The 17,900-nt window shown below is 36.5% G+C and overlaps 1 protein-coding gene across 9 annotated transcripts in view; it reads right to left on the reverse strand.

Moving 5' to 3' along the window:
* Positions 1-17,900, reverse strand: part of DMD (dystrophin) — a 2,178,366-nt gene that overhangs the window by 1,667,107 nt on the left and 493,359 nt on the right. For all 9 annotated transcript variants that reach the window (XM_037821041.1, XM_037821045.1, XM_037821047.1 and 6 more), the window contains one exon: positions 16,106-16,225. In XM_037821041.1, the coding sequence (XP_037676969.1) occupies positions 16,106-16,225 (120 nt within the window). The remainder of the gene's footprint in view (positions 1-16,105; positions 16,226-17,900) is intronic.

Below are 17,900 nucleotides of genomic sequence, written 5' to 3' on the forward strand. Positions count from 1 at the left end.
TCTGGGTATGGAACCAAAAGTATGTTACTGTTGTGAAAGATCTTCAAGCTATATTTATGATTTGTACACTGTTCTTTTTACTCCAATTCAAAATTTATTTTTAAAAAATCACATTGTGCTATAATGGAAAGTTTTGAATTTTTTTTCACAGTCCCAAAGGGCCACTCTTCCCCTTGAGACCATATTAAAATGAAATTCTACATTGGTAAAGAATATTATTGTTCCAACAAATTTGCATATATTTCTCCTTTAATTTTGTGTGTTGGGTATTATTATCATAGTTATCTTTGAATTCATTTGATAAACTGAGTGTGAGAGAGTTTATAGGATATACCCAACACTACTTGGCTAATAAGTCATAAAGCCAAGATGGAGGCCAGATCTAGTAATCTAGAGATTGTGTTCTTTCAACCCTACCTAACACCAAAATGGTTAAATGAGTTACCACAAGGCATAAAAAAGTCTTTGAAATCTGGTATGTATTTTACACTTAAAACCCACCTCATTTTGCATGCTGAATTTTCATCAGAAATACCTGATATACATCTAGTATTTTAAAAATTTATGATTGAAATAGTAGATTCACATTACCCAAGTTCTTCTAAGCATAATTTTTTTCTAAAAATTCAGTCCTAGTCTTATATTTAATAAATTAAAATTAAATTAAATAAAAAGTCCATTACTTCAAATGTACCATAACCATATTTCAAGTGCTCAAAACAGTCAACTGTAGTGAGTGGCTCCCCTGATGGGCAGTGTTGTTCCAGAAGTAAAAGGAAGATAGACAAATACTTACTGCAATAGTGTATGATGTGCTAAAATATAAGTATATATCATATATTTGCATGTATGAGTTAAATTTACAAGTAAAATTACATTACACTATCAGATAGGTTTTGCTGATGAGCAAACCAGAACTGAGAAAAATTACATAATTTTCTCAGGTCACATAGTAATTTTCTCCTATGCAATTGAGAGATTAGGAGAAAGCCCAAGTTGATCTGGGTTACCAGTCCCAGCTCTGTCACTTGCAAGCTTCGTGAACTTGTATTTGTATTTTGGTTTCATTATTTGTGAAATAGGGACAGCATCACGTGCAACATATGTAGAAAAAAGCACATGAAAGCACTAATTATTATAATTGTTGCTTCATGAGCAACAATTCTTGCCACTTGGCTTAGTGAAATTATTTCCACCACATTTAAGTTTATCTTTTTTAGAATGCTTTTTATTCACCAAATATAAAATTAGAAACTAGAGAGAAAGATCAAAATATTTTTCATCTATGTCCTCTTCATAAATAACCTCTATTTCTTCATTCCAAAGGATTTACCATTTCACAGACTTTTTCCCCAAAGGTATATACTATGAACACTTTTAGTTGCATACCCTCTGTTCAAGCCACGATAGAATAGGACCCATTATAAATAATCTTTCTGAACAACTACTTTTCATTAGTCGATTTTCTTTCCCACCAAGGGTTCATTCTTTGCTCATTTATTTTAATATCTTCAAATTAGCTGATACAGCACATTTTGTTATCTGTACCACACTCACTGTTTCAGTAGCTAAAATGATACATGCCACTAAAAATAATAGTAATGTCCAAAAAATATTGTCATTGAAAACCTGGCCCATTTATTCTCTACTTCTTCCAGATTTATTTAACCACTATTGAAAATTATAATTGCTGGTGGAAAGAATTGGCAGAATGTAGTATTCAACTTCTTCTTGACTTTATATTCTGCCATTGCTTCCAGACTGGTTTTTCCTATTGGTCATTTTAAGAATCATGTTCTTCAATCAGAAGTTCTCTGCAGAATTAGGAAGGATTCTGCTTCCGCTAGAGAGGTTGACCAGCATTTCCTTTTATTGGAAGGGACCTTGGAGAGTTATCAATTCTAACCTCCAACTCAGTATGGAATCTCTCCTATAACATACTTGAACAAATGGCATTCAATTCCTGTTTGTGTTAATGTCGCGAATGAAGAACAGCTCACCACTTCCCACCACCCCTACTCCACTGTAAGAATTCTCTAGCCAATGACAATAATATTAATTGATATGTAAGAGTGCTTACTATATTCTAGGCACTTTTCTAAGTAGTTTACATTCTTAACTCCTTAAAGCTGCCCTATAATGTAGGTTCTATTATAATCTTCATGTTGAAGCTGAAGCCTAGAATATTTACATAACTTGCCCTAAGTTATGCTGTAGGTGATGGACAGAGCAGGGAGAGTGTGAGTCAGAGTCTGTACACTTAAGTGCCTTGCAATCAAGTTTTCCCTTTCGTTAAGCAAAAATTCCTCATTGGAATTGCATCCAACCATCTTCACACAGATTCTTTCAGCCACCCAACAAGCATTACCAATCATTTATATTTGACACTGTGCATTCAAGAATGACTGAGAACCAGATATCATAGAACTTGGCATAGATTCTAGTAAAAAGAGGAAAGCCTGTAAATACTAACTGCAATAGTGTATGAGATGCTAAAACAGAAGTATAATTAGGATACAGAGACAGTAAAAAGAAGGAAGTGGCCATCACTACCTAGAATATCCAGATTCATGGAGGAAGACTTGAGTGTTGTATATGCAGTAAGAGTTTTTAAAGCAGACATTACAGAGAATATTATTCTGAATAACAGGGGTATCTGGTGTAATAGAATGTAGGTTGAAGAATATGAGGGGATGAATGGGTGACAAATCTAGAGAGACAGACAGGGGTTAGGTAATAAAAGATTTTGTAGGTCAAAGAAATAAAATTCTTTAGAGGACAAAACACCATTAAGGATTTTAAAAAGAGGACAAACGGTATTAAATAGTTTCTTTTTAACTTTTTATTGTGACAACATACATACAACTCAACATTTCCTATTTTAACCACCTTCAAGCATACAATTCATTGGTATTAACTACATTCACAATGTTGTGCTACCCTCGTCACCATCCATTACCAAAACTTTTTCATCACTCCAAATAGAAACTCTGCACCATTGAGCAAAGAACTCCTCATTCTTCCACTACCAACTTCCCTCACAGCCCCTGGTAACCTGTATTCTACTTTCTGTGTCTATGAATTTCCTCGTTCTAGGTACTTCACATACGTGACATCATACAATATCTCTCCTTTTGTATCAGGATTTCACTCAACATGATGTTTCAAGGTTCATTCATACTTTCATACGCATCAGAACTTCATTCCTTTTTAATTGCTGAATAATATTCAAGGGTAGGTATATACCACATTTTGTTTATCCATTCAACTACTGATGGACATTTGGGTTGTTTCCACCTTTTGGCTATTGTAAATAATGCTGCTTTGAACACTGGTGTACAAATATCTGTTTGAGTCCCTGCTTTCAATTCTTTTGGATTTATACCCAGAAGTGGGATTGCCAGCTCAAAAGGTAATTCTATGTTCCTAAGGACATAATTCATAATTCTATGTTCCTTTCCAAGGAACCACCAAACTGTTCTCCACAATGGGAGCACCATTTTACAATCCCAGCAACAATGTACAAGGGTGATAATTTCTCCGCATCCTCACCAACACTTACTTTCTATTCTTTTTAAAATAATAGCCATCCTAGTGGGTGTGAAGTGGCATCTCATTGTAGTTTTGATTAGCATTTCACTGATGACCAATGATGCTGAGCATCTTTTCATGTGCCTATCGGGCATCTGCATATCTTGTATGGAGAAATGTCTATTCAAGTCCTTTGCCATTTTTAATTGAGCTATTTATCTTTTGGTTGTTGACTTGTGGCAGTTCTTTATATATTCTGGATGTTAAACCCTTATCAGATATATGATTTGTGACTATTTTATACCATTCTTTAGTTTGTCTTTTCACCTTCTTGATAAGGTCTTTTGATGTACAAAAGTTTCAAATTTAGATGAGATGCATTTAATCTAATTTTTTCTTTTGTTGCTCATGCTTTTGGTGTCATATCTATGAAAATACTGCCGAATCCAAAGCCATGAAGACTTTCCCTCTATGTTTTTTTCTAAGACTTTTATGGTTTTGGCTCTTAGCTTTAGATCCTTGATCATTCTGAGTTAATTCTTTTGTAGATGATGTGAGGGAGAAGTTCAACTTCATTCTTTTGCAAGTAGGCATCCAGTTTTCCCAGCACTATTTACTGAGGGATCATTCTTTCTCCTATTTAATGTACCTAAAATCCTTGTTGAAAATCAGTTCAACATAGATGTGTGGGTTCATTTCTGGACTCTCATTTCTATTCCTTTGGTCTACACTGTCTATCTTTACATCAGTACCACATTGTTTTGAATATTGAGGCTTTGTGTAAGTTTTGACATCATAAGTGCAACTTTGTTACTCTTTTTCAAGACAGATTTGATTATTTGGGGCCCCTTGTGATTCTATATGAATTTGAGGATTGGCTTTTCCATTTCCATAAAAAAAGGCTTCTGGGATTTTGACAGGAATTGCTTTGAATCTATAGATCATTTTGCGTAGTGTTGACATCTGAACAATATTAAGTCTTCCTTTCCATGAAAATGGGATGTCTTGCATTTAGGTCTTTAATTTCTTTCAGCAATGTTCTATAGTTTTAGTGTTCAAGTCCTTCACTTCCTCGGTTAAATTTATTTGTAGATATTTTGTTTTTGGATGCAATTGTTACCAGAATTGTTTTCTTAATTTCCATTTTGGATTGTTCAATGCCAGTATATAGAAACACAATTGATTTTTGGGTACTAATCTTGTAGCCTATAAATTTACTAAAGTCATTTATTGGTTCTATTCGTTTTCTTGTGGATTCTTTGGGATTTTCTATATAAAGGATCATGTCATCTGTGAATAGAGATAGCTTTACTTCTTTCCCTTCAAGTTAGGATATCTTTTATTTCTTTTTGGGAAACCACACAAAAGTTAGTGTGGAAATTGGATTGAAGAAGACTAAGATTGGAAGTAAGTACCTCCAGGTGCCTACAATATGGGTGTTACTTGGGAAATGGTAACTGAAACCAAGAGGAAATGATGCATATGAGATACAGTCAAAAAATACTGTGATTGATTGTATGTAGAGGGTTATAAAGGAAAGACAAGAACTGAGTCTGGGATAACTACATGCTTCTGGTATAGGTGTCATGGAGAATGGTGGGGAAATAACCCAAATGGAGACTCTATTAAAAGAAGCTGGTTTAGAGGGAGGTAACACAATGAGTTAAATTTGAGGTATCTTTTTTTTTTTTTTTTTGTCCTTCAAGGGGGAGATATCCAGAAGAGAAAGAGATGGAAGGAAATGGGCTCAGAAATGAGATCTGGGCAGAAGACATCTAGAGTCATCATCTTCTGCCTATTTTTGATAGCAGAACCTTCCGAAGTAACACAGAGAAAATGTCCTCCTGTTTCAATAAGATGGTGCTGCTTATGTGTTGCTTATCTCTGTTTAGGTTTTCCTTCAGATCAAATAACCCCTGGTTCTGCAAATGTTCTCCATAGGACTTCATATCCTGAAGAAATCAAGCTAAAATACAGTGCCAATCATTGGGCCTAAATTATAAAGTGTATTTAAACAAGCACAGACCATGTTAGTTCCTGTAATCTCAATACTATATTGCTGCCTAAGATTGCATTCATTTACGAAGAAGCTATATTACCCTTCTTGGTTTACACACAAGCTTGTGCCCAAGTACGATCTCTCTCCCTCGTCCCCCATACACATGCATACATACATACTTACTCATTTGCATTTACATGTATGTATGTGAAGTCACACGTTTCTTATTCCAAATTTGCCCCATTGCTTTGAGAGATTGCATTTTTAGCAGCAAAATTTCAAACAATAAATGTGCCTTTTCAGATTTAAAATACTAAAGGTGAGTTTGTATCTGATGTTCTAACTTCACAGGATATTGCTATAAACCCTCTAAACTCATATACGGGAGGAAACTCTCCACTAACCACTCCTGTAGGGCCAAACTCTTCAAAGTGCCTTAGCTAAATGCTCAAATGGTTTCTTTCACCAGATTTTTCTGATTCTGTTGGTTGAATAAGGGACCCCAATAATTTTCAGTTCAATTCTCTGGCACATACATCAGAACTACAAAGGATTATATTAAAACATAGACAACCTCTCCCAATCCATACAGAGATAGGAGCATTCACCTTATCCATAGAAATGTCATGGGAAATTTTATAAATAAGTTATAGAAATCAAAATACTTTATAGTCATTCCATTCCATTAGATCAACCAACTGAATAAACCCACCAAATAATTTATCTTCCTAATACCATACAATATTTCTACAAATTATTTAATGTCATTTGATATAAAGTTGGCTTTCATCAAAGTTGGAAATCATCAAAGTTGATTTTAGTGAATGTATCTAAGCTCTTGGAGACCTTTCTCATCTTTAAAAATTATTCCTTCTTTCAGTAAACTAGTCTATTAACTTCATAAAATGAACAAGAAACTACCTAGACATGGCCTGATGTGTAATAATCTGTTCCAAATTTGTATTTTACAGGTTGTTATTCTTTCAAAGAGGAAGCTTGCCTGTTTCCATTCTTTAGGCATAATGCTAATTTTCCAAATGGTAGACAGTATCTTTAAGATTAAAATAATTCAAATTCCTTTTATATGCCAGAAACTAACTCTCCTGGATATATGGCCTTAGAGATCTTTAATACACCTAGTTGGACTCCCAAGTTTTAACATATATAGAAGAACATATATAAAAAATGGGATTTTAATAGCTTTGCCTTTACATGTTCCAGCATCTTCCATAAGCAGTGGGTCTAAACATTTTTCTGGTTCCTTTTCACTAGAAAAAGCCAGTACTCTAGAACAATAGGTTTCCTTTATGCTCTATCTGTGGTCTTTTTTCAGTCTCTCAAATGCAAAAGGCTTCCCAGAATTGATGATGGGGCTATATGCACAACTATGTGATGATACTGAGAGCGACTGATCATATATTCCGGATGGGTTGTATAGTTCGTGAATATAACTCAATAAAATTTCATTTTTAAAAAAAGGTTTAAAAAGGCCTCTCAGGGAGGAAGAAGTAAAACGTTCACTATCTGCAGATGACATGATCTTATATGTAGGAAATCCAGAAAAATCTACAGCAAAGCTACTAGAACTAGTCAATGAATACAGCAAAGTGGCAGGCTACAAGATCAACATGCAAAAATCTGTAGTGTTCCTATACACAAGTAATGTGCAACAAGAGGAGGAAATCAAGAAAAAGAGGAGGAAATCAAGAAAAAAATCCATTTACAATAGCAACCAAAAGAATCAAGTATTTAGGAATAAACTTAACCAAGGACACAAAAGACCTTTACCACAGAAAACTATAAGAAACTGCTAAAAGAAATTGAACAAGACCTAAAAAAATGGAAGAACATACCATGTTCATGGATTGGAAGACTAAATATAGTTAAGATGGCAATTTTACCTAAACTGATTTACAGATTCAATGCAATACCAATTCAAATCCCAACAACTTTCTTTACAGAAATAGAAAAACCAATAACCAAATTTATTTGGAAGGGCAAGGTGCCCCGAGTAGCCAAAAATATCTTGAGAAAGAGAAACAAAGCGGGAGGTCTCACACTACCCGACTTTGAAGCATATTACAAAGCCACAGTGCTCAAAACAGCACAGTACTGGCATAAGGACAGATACACTGACCAATGGAATCGAATTGAGTGTTCAGAAGTAGACCCTCGCATCAACGGACAACTGATCTTTGATAAGGCAGTCAAGACAAAGCAATTGGGAAAGAGCAGCCTCTTCAATAAATGGTGTTTGGAGAACTGGATATCCATTTCCAAAAGAATGAAGGAGGATGCCTATCTCACATCTTATACAAAAATTAACTCGAAATGGATCAAAGACCTAAACATTAGTACCAAGACCATAAAACTCTTAGAAGAAAATGTAGGGCAATATCTTAAAGATCTTGTGATAGGAGGTGGTTTCTTAGACCTCACACCCAAGGCACGAGCAACCAAAGAACAAATAGACAAATGGGATCTCCTCAAAATTAAACACTTTTGTACATCAAAGGACTTTTTCAGAAAAGTAAAAAGGCAACCTACACAATGGGAGATGATATTTGGAAACCACATATCAGATAAGGGTTTAATATCCCAAATATATAAAGGAATCCCACATCTCAATAACAGAAAGACAAACAATCCAATTACAAAATGGGCAAAAGACATGGACAGACATTTTTCTGAAGAGGAAATACAAATGGCTGAAAAACATATGAAAAAATGCTCAACTTCACTGGCTATTAAGGAAATGCAAATCAAAACCACAATGAGATATCATCTCACACCTACCAGAATGGCCATTATCCAAAAAACAGAAAATGACAAGTGCTGGAGAGGATGTGGAGAAAGAGGCACACTAATTCATTGTTGGTGGGAATGTAGAATGGTGCAACCACTCTGGAAGACAGTGTGGAGATTCCTCAGGAAGCTAAATACAAATTTGCCATATGACCCAGCTATTCCATTGCTAGGTATATACTTAGAGGAACTGAAACTTAAGACACAGACATTTGTAAACCAATGTTTATTGCAGCATCATTCATAATTGCCAAGAGATGGAAACAGCCCAAATGTCCATCAAAGGATGAGTGGATAAACCAACTGTGGTATATACACATGATGGAATATTATGCAGCTATAAGACAGAACAAAGACATGGATCATATAATAATGTGGATGAACCTTGAGGACATTATGTTGAGTGAAGTTAGCCAGAAACAAAAGGACAGATTCTGTATGGTCTCACTAACATGAACAGACATTAATGAACAAACTTTGGGAGTCAAAAGCTGAGAACACAGGAGACCAGGAGATAGAAAGAGGGCAGAGACCAGGCATTTGATGCTGAAAGACTACAGAATGTTTAGGATTGATTGTATAGATCCAGAAATAGATAGCATAATACTGTGTGATGGTAGCACAGTATTGTAACTACACCGAACAAAGATGTCCGTGAGTAAAGCTGAAAGAGGTGGGATAGGAGAATGTATGACACCAGAGGTAAAGATAGATGATAAAGACTGGGACTGTATAACCTGGCAAAAACTGGAGTGGCCAATGACTGTTACTAAATATACAAATATAAAAATGTTTTTGCATGTGGGAGAGCAAATGAATGTCAACCACGTAGAGTACTGAAAAAGGGATGGTATTCAGGAAAAAACCTAATCAAAGCAAACTGAGTCTATGGTCAACAGTAACATTGTAATATACCTCCATTAAATGTAACAAAGGCAATATGCCAATGCTAAGTGTATATGAGAGGGGGATATAGGGGAGGAATATGGGATTCTTGGTAGTGGTGTTATTTGCTGTCCTTACTATTATATTGTATTGTATGACATGTTATTTTTCTTTTTATCCTTTTTATTATTGCCAAAAAAAACAATTTTTCTTGTAGTAATCAATATGTTCAAGTGCTGATTGCAGTGATAAATGTACAACTTTATGATGATACCATGAACAACTGATTGTACACTGTGGATACATGTATGGTATGTGAATATAACTCTATAAAATTGTAGGAAAAATATATATAGGAGTAAAAGTGTTGGAGAAAACATGGTGAGAGGGATGTACCTATCTACTGTTGATGAGCAGGTAGAATAGTGCCTCATTTCTGAAGGTCAGTGTGGTGGTTCCACAAAAAGTTAAGTATGTGGGGACTATAAGGTCCTGCAACCTCATTATGGGGTATGTCATTTGAAGATCTGAGAGCAGAGACATGAATGGACATTTGCAAACTGGTGTTCATGGAGACAGTAATCATGATTTGCAATGGGTGGAGGTGACCTAAGGGTACATAGACTGAGGAACACAATGGTGAACTGTGGCGTATGCATACAATGGAATATTGAGCAACTACGAGGAGTGAAGCTGTGAGACACACAAGGTGAATGGATCCTGTACACAGTATTTGAGTGAAGAATGCCAGAAATAAAGGCAAACACTATAATGCCTCACCAATATGGACTAACTACAATGTGTAAACTCAGAATTGAAACTTAGAACATAGCCTAACATGGACATGATTATTGTAATAGTCCCTAGATTGTAAGCTCTTACAGCAGTCAACTCTATTCCTGAATTGTAACGCCTATCTCTAAACTTTGAGATGCTAATCCCCTAGCGTATAACCTGATAGGTCTCTGGAACAATGAGTATCTCCGAGACATCTGAAATTCAGAGCTAGAGCTCGGCAGATATAAATGTCAGTATTAGTGGATTCAGCAACTGTTAAAAAAAGAGCTGAAAAAGAGCCCAGACTTCAATTAGTGATATGAATGAAGCAGATCTGGTTAAGACTAGGGCAAACCGGGCCAACGGGTAAAGGTCAAAACTGACTGTGATTTAAAACTTCAACTTCCATGTGAGACCAAGGGAAGAGATGTCCATTTGGTGCAGGATCTGTATTTTCTAAACCGTATAACTCTACAGTCGGTTTGTTCAAACACCACAATTACATGGAACTTTGAATAGGAAGTGAGATACAGTAGGTTCGTATAGGCTGGAGTGAAATAGTGACACATCCCAGAGTAATTTGGGCAGATAATAAAAAATATATTTACAGCCCCCCAACCTAAGGAGCTGGGGGAAAGTGCAGAAGTGCTGGACTTCCTCACCTGGACTGGTGTTGACGTTGTCACAAACATTGGGACTGGCGGTTTGATGTGCTGAGCCCTCGATCATGGGACTTGCCCTTATGAAGCTCATTACTGCAAAGGAGAGGCTAAACTTGCATATAATTGTACCTAAGAGTCTCCCCCTGAGTACCTCTTTGTTGCTCAGATGTGGCCCTCTCTCTCTCTCTAACTGAGCCACCTCGGCAGGTGAATTCACTGCCCTCCCCCCTATGTGGGACCCGACTCCCAGGGGTGTAAATCTTGCTGGCAATGCAGGATATGACTCCCGGGGATGAATCTGGACCCGGCATTGTGGGATTGAGAATATCTTCTTGACCAAAAGGGGGATGCAAAATGAGACCAAATACTTTCAGTGGCTGAGAGATTTCAAATGGAGTCGAGAGGTCACTCTGGTGGACATTCTTATGCACTATATAGGTAACACCTCTTAGGTTTTAATGTATTGGAATAGCTAGAAGTAAATACCTGAAACTATCAAACTCCAACCCAGTAGTCTGGACTCTTGAAGACGATTGTATAACAATGTAGCTTACCCAAGGGATGACAGTGTGATTGTGAAAGCCTTGTGGATCACACTCCCTTTATCCAGTGTATGGATGGATGAGTAGAAAAATGAGGACAAAAACTAAATGAAAAATAGGGTGGGGGGGTGATTTGGGTGTTCTTTTTCACTTTTATTTTTTATTCTTATTCTGATTCTTTCTGATGCAAGGAAAATGTTCAAAAATAGATTGGGGTGATGAACGCATGACTATATGATGGTACTGTTAACAGTTGATTGTACACCATGGATGATTGTATGGTATGTGAATATATTTCAATAAAACTGAAATTAAAAAAAAAAATAGACTGTGGATCCCCTGCAAAAAATTTAAAAAAATAAAAAAAAAAAGGCCTCTCAGGACCTTTATACCTCCAAAATAAATCCCTTTTCTTTTTCTAATCTTTGCTTAAATGCCACCTTCTCAATAAGGCCTCCCTTGACCACCTGATTTAAGATAGCTCCCTCCAGGTCTATTTTTCTCCATAACTCATCACCTTTTTCATAGTATAAAACTTACTTATTTGTTATGATTCTTGCTTAGAACATAAGCTCCACAGAAAAAGAGTTACATTTTGTAGGGAACATAACCTCAAAGCCAAAAGTAGTAGCTGGTACCAGGTAAACATTCAATGGATATTTGTTGAATAAATCAATAAATGCTGTTCCTCTGCCCAGAACATTTTCCTACTCTCTAGTGCTACCAAATTAACTTCTACCTGAGGTCAGTTAGGGAGATCTTCCTGACCTTCTAGACCACAACAGGTCATTTAGCAATGTGCATTTATTGTCATCACATGGAACTCATCACAGTTATAATTTGATATTAGTTGCATTTAATTAGTGCAGGCCCAGGAGGGCAGGTATCATGGCTATTACCGCCCGCCTCCCCACCCCCCTACACACACACCACCATTATGTTTCCAACTTCAATCTTGACAGAGAGCTGCTGTGCAGTACATATTTGCTGGTTGAATGAATTCTGGTGGAGTTCAGTATCACACATGAATTCTAATTCTTAGGTGCCCACCTGCCTACCTCCCAAGCTTTCTCCAGCGTTACTCTTCTGAATCTCAATGTTGTAATCTCATTGCCCTCTTTCAGTTCCTTGAGGAACTTGTGCCTTTTGCACTTGTGCTACTATTGACTCCTCTTGGAAAATCTACCCATTTCCACCAATCTCCCCCACCCCTTGCGCTGGCTCTCACTTTCTCTCTCTCAGGCACATGCTCCTTATCTAATTCACTCCAACATATCATTTAGATCCTAGCTTAAACATTACTTTCCTAGGGAATCTTCTGATGTCTTCAAACCTCAGTCTAAGTCACAGAACCTTGCTCCTTTCCTTCCTACAAAAACAAAAATTGTGTCCATTTTCAAATATTTGCTCATTTTTCTAAGTATCCGATTAACGTGGATTTCCTGTGCTAGATTACAAACACTGGAGGGGTTGTGGCTATGCCTCCCATGCCACAATGAACCTAGATGAGCAGAAATCAGCATTCCATTCCGGAGAGGGAGCCTGAGAAACGGCTACCCCCATTCCAAGGTACCAAGGAAGGTCGCAGATTCGCAAATTACCCACTCCTGGCCCAGGAAGGTACTGACAAATTATCATTTGGTTCACCATTGTATCTCTGTTATCCAGCACTCTTTTGAAATAAATGATAAAAGGAATGCTTGGAAAGAGATAGGGTAATGTCCTCCAGGACTGAAGTCTCTACATAAATAATCAATCTTAGTTATTCAACTGAGCTATTTCTCAATAAATTAGTTATATGGTATCATTGCTTACAAATCATGCTCTCTGTGTACCAATATCCTATAAACCTCTAAAGTTAAGGACAAGTTTCCGACCTGTCATGACACCGCTAAGGGACAAGCTGAATCTTGACAGAGAATCAGTTAAATTAATTTACAACAGACTGCACTTTTCAGAATATTATCTTCCGCAAGCCATGTCATCTTTCAGAATCCCAAAACATATGTCCTGACCTAGCTTTGTTTTTCTTCAAATCCTTTAAAAAGAAGACTTCTAAAAGTCTTTTAAAGTTACAGAAATTCTAACTTATAATACCATAATAATACAGTTCACAGAACTGAGCCAACACATGTAAAAATATTATATGGGGAGTATTTTTAGAGTTCTAACCTGGGATGGTAAGAATTCCTCTCTTCCTTGTTGCACTCAATCAGGGGCTTCCACTTCCTGGTTTCCCCCTATCTGCATTCCCTTACTCAAGACCACCGGGTGTCTTTTAAGGCCCTCAAAAGCAGTTCAGCAGAATTGGAGTAAAATGGATTTAGGCATTGGGGTGACACGGGAGGCCATGGAGGAAAAAAGATGTGTGAGGTGAGCCCACAACACCAACACGTCTTAGGGAGTAAGGCATGGATGACCAGACCTTGATCAAATAGAAGCCCTCAAGGATTCTTTCTCAGGTTCCTGTCATTTTTTTTTTCTTGCATAGTATCCATCTACCTGATTCTCATTCCCATAATTCTTCCAATTACTTCTGTCAGAATTCCTCTGGCCCAGTATGAAAAATATTATAGTCCACAGTCTCTTAAGCAGACATGAAATTCTTATCACATGCCCAGCATATTATGTTGCCATTAAAGGCACTCTTCCAATGCATTTGTTATACCCCTTTTTTTTAATCTTTTATTCTTCTCCTCTCCTCTACCAACTTCTCTTCTGTTTCCTTTCCTTTAAACATTTAGGGTAGGGAATACAAGACTATATCACTTGCAAAAAACCTAAGAATGAATGATCTATACTTCAAGGTCAAATGAGAGCCCAGCATTCCAGGGCATTTGCAATAAGGTAGGGGACTCAAGCATGGGTTCCTCTGGGTCTGAGGAAACTAAGGGAATGGGAAGAAAGAAAGGTTACAGCAGGGGCTTTCCCTCCACTTAATTCCCTCTAATTCAGCCCATTTTGGATACTAGTCTAGATTATCCAAAAAACAAGTGACAGTAAGGAGCTTAGTAGAGACAGAGGATATCAAAAGGGGAAAGGAGGTTGAGGGATAAAGGAAAGGCTGAGAGGCAGTGAACAATACTAATAAAGAGGGAGGACATCATGGACTATGAAGATTGGTTTTTCTGTGAATTAGGGAGAGCCAAAAGATGCACAACTATCTTTGCAGATGTCTTTGGGCCAAAGAAATGGAGAAAACAAAGTGAGCGATGAAAGTAAGTAGAGTAATGAATACAGAAAAGCATAGATCCATCCTCCCAACTTATCCTAAGAACGAGCCCAGTCACCATCTATGAGTTCAATGCACTCTTTTTCAGAGATGGCTCAGTGCCACAGGCATCAACTTGTAATAATATTTTAAGGCTAGTTGTTCTCAGCTTCCTAATGCAAAGATGAATGTTTTTTAGTTGCTATTTTAACTAAGAGAACTTTATGACTTAGAAAATCTTTGCCTAGGGTATTTTTTTTTTAACCAGCTCCCCAATCTGCGCCCCTCCCTCCTCCAGCCTTCTTTGGTTCTTTACTGAAAATTTCTGGGAAACACTGAGTATTAGATTTTTACCCATGTGTAATTTGTAATAATACTATAGTAGCAGAACTATGGAATGCCTTAAAATGGATGTAGCTGTGACTTGTGACTGTAGTCTTTTAGCTGGTCATGATCAAATATATATGATCATATATTTGCTCATATATTATGACATCCAATGTCATGGATATCATGAACCTTTTAGATCTGTATTCCCTGCAATTTCATTGAAACATAAGCCATTAATATGGGTCACCAGTGTATATTAAATGCTGAGATGTAGCACTGTTCAGCCTGTTAGTTTGAGTTTTCTATTTGTCATTGGTGATGGAGAATGAGATAACATTGTTGGAGATTGGCAGTCTAAAGCAGTAACCTGCAGAAATGTCATTTTGCTGGGATTAACAAAAAGGTTTCACACAAAAACTGAAAAAAAAACAGAAATAAGGCTTTAAGAAACAGTGTTATAGGTTAGGTAGGAGAAACTATTGTTAGAACAACCTTGGGCTGGTAAAACCATTTAAATCCACATTGACTGAATCTTTAGACAAATCAGACTATTGTAGCCTAACTACCACAAAGGATAGGCAGGCATTTGGTGTGCACAATGAATACCTCAAATATAATCTGTAGTTGTGCATATATGTGAATGCATGTGTAAGTATTTAAAACAATAAATGGTTATTTTCTTTAATGTTTCTGTTTTGATATATATATATATATATGTTTTGCTGAAATTGTTTTATTTTTACAGTAAAATTTCATTTTTCCCAACTTGGAAGAAAAGACTAAAATATGAAAATGTCTACATTATCATTTGTTGACATGAACTACTTGTGTTTCCAAGGACACAATCACTACAATTCAGGTTAGAAGAGGGCTTGAAAGCCCCAGTGTTTACTCCAACCAAACTTCCATGATTTAAACATGTGGCCACACCCTCATAAAGACTATGATTGAATGCTTCCAGGAATAAACATACTGAAGGCAATCAATTTCTAGTTATTTAATTGGATGTGGTTCTTTTTGCGTGTTTCACCTTTATCCCCTTAATCTCTAGATCTGAAGAGGACAGAAATAATATTCCTCAGATCAGTACTCTAACACGTGATTCAACTATAATAAAAAAGTGTCTGCATTCGCATATTTCCCCAAAGGCCAGGAAGCTCATGTGAGCAAACAGTGTACAGTTAATGAAAGGAAAATGTGCACAAATGGGAAAGAATTTGAATTCGTTTTAATAAATATACCCCATTCTTAATGTTTCAATTATATAAATAACATTCTAATATTCCTGAACATTTTTAGAAATTGTACTTTAGTATTTTGAATGGCATATTTAGTTTATTAAAGAAAAGAATCTGACAATTACCTTAAGTTGTTCTTCCAAAGCAGCAGTTGCATGATCTCCACTAGTTTCGTCGACTACCACCACCATATGAGTGAGAGAATTGACCCTGACTTGTTCCTGTTCTAGGTCTTCTTGAAGCACCTGAAAGATAAAATTTTAAGAAAAGGAAATTAAAAGAATAGTTCCCAGATCTGTAGGTGAAAACATTTCTTTCCAAATGTGTGTGATTTATTTCTTCCATGTCTTGGGTAATGCAATTTTTAATAAACTAGAACCATTCCAAGCAATTTTTCTGCTATGGCACTCAGCAAAATTTGCAGGTCTATTTTCATTTGAACTCAAAAGTACATAGAGCATATGTTGAAAAAGGTACTTTTTTCATCCCTTGCCACCTTTGCAAGGACTTTTCTACCACAATTTCTTCTACAATTACCTCTGGCAACTTCAATCTCTCCTTCTCTACTGAAGTTCATCACCATACAAAAAAAAGTCCAAACTCTTTTGACCCAATAAACCCCCTCCAGCTACTACCCTGACACTTGCTACTCATCACTGAAAAATATTTTGTTTTCTACAGTTACTGTTGCTACTTCCTTACTCTAATACACTTTTTGCCCACCAGCCCAGTGAAATATTTCTTGTAAAGGTTACCACCAACCTCCAGCTCCAGCCAATAACCATTTTTTGATATCAACTTAACTGATATTTCAATTACTAACCATGCCTTCCTTCTTGAGACCTTCTTCTCTTGACCATCATATACCACGCTTTTCTGATTATAATCCCATATCACTATCTGCTGCTGTTTAGTTCTTTTGCTGGCTCCTTTGCCATTGATCCAACTCTAAATCAGATGTCATTCCCCTGTGTAAAAGCCAACGTAACTCCATCTCACTAAGAAAGAAAATCTAAATTCTGAAATGCTTCTATGACCTAGTACCTGTCTACCTCCAGAATCTGACTGCATACAAGTCTTGCCCTCCTACATTATGTTTCAGCCACCCTTGCCACTGCCTTCTTCCACGTATGTGTAAAGCTCTTCTACTACATCATTAAATTATCTCTTTTTATCATTCAGGACTGAGCTTAAGCCATCTCTCTTGAGAGGCTATTCATGAGCATGATATCTAAAGTTGTTCCCTAGTTACTCTTTATTTCTATCACATTTTTAAAAAATGATAGCATTATCGCTACTCAATATTTTCTTATTTATTAGTCATTTGTTTTTTGTCTCTTATTACTGGGACATAAGATCCACTAGAGCAGAGATGTTGCCTGTTCTGTTCATTACATATTCCCAGCAAGTAAAGATGAATAAACATTTGTCAAATGAAAAGTGCCCCATTGTAGGGGTAGGCAATATTCACAGATGAGTTTGGCCCTTCCTGATTACATGAAGATTACAATCTAGAAGAAGAAAGTGTACAATTACACTAACCTAAGGAGAATATAACCACTTTTTCTCAGCTGAACCCTGGCTGATATGAAAATAGAAAAGTTGAAATCCTAGCTTTTTAACTTAAAACAAGCGTGACTCTGAAAACGCAACCATTTTCTCCAATTAAATGAGGATGTCACAAAACAGCACCTCTGTTCTTTTACACAGCATGGAATACTTTTGGTTGTTTTTTGGAACGATAAACAGAAAAGGTAAACAGAGTTGTAAATGGTGGGTAAACAGAGGACTGACAAACATATGAGGCTGTTTTAGAACTAAAACACCCTGCCAAGGAGCTCCAGGTCCCCAAGATCCTATTCTGCTAAAATAATCATTATTGGGGTTTCCATGAATGGAAATGAGAAAGTTCTAGTCATC

The sequence above is a fragment of the Choloepus didactylus genome, chromosome X (assembly GCF_015220235.1).
Source record: "Choloepus didactylus isolate mChoDid1 chromosome X, mChoDid1.pri, whole genome shotgun sequence".
NCBI lineage: Eukaryota > Metazoa > Chordata > Mammalia > Pilosa > Megalonychidae > Choloepus > Choloepus didactylus.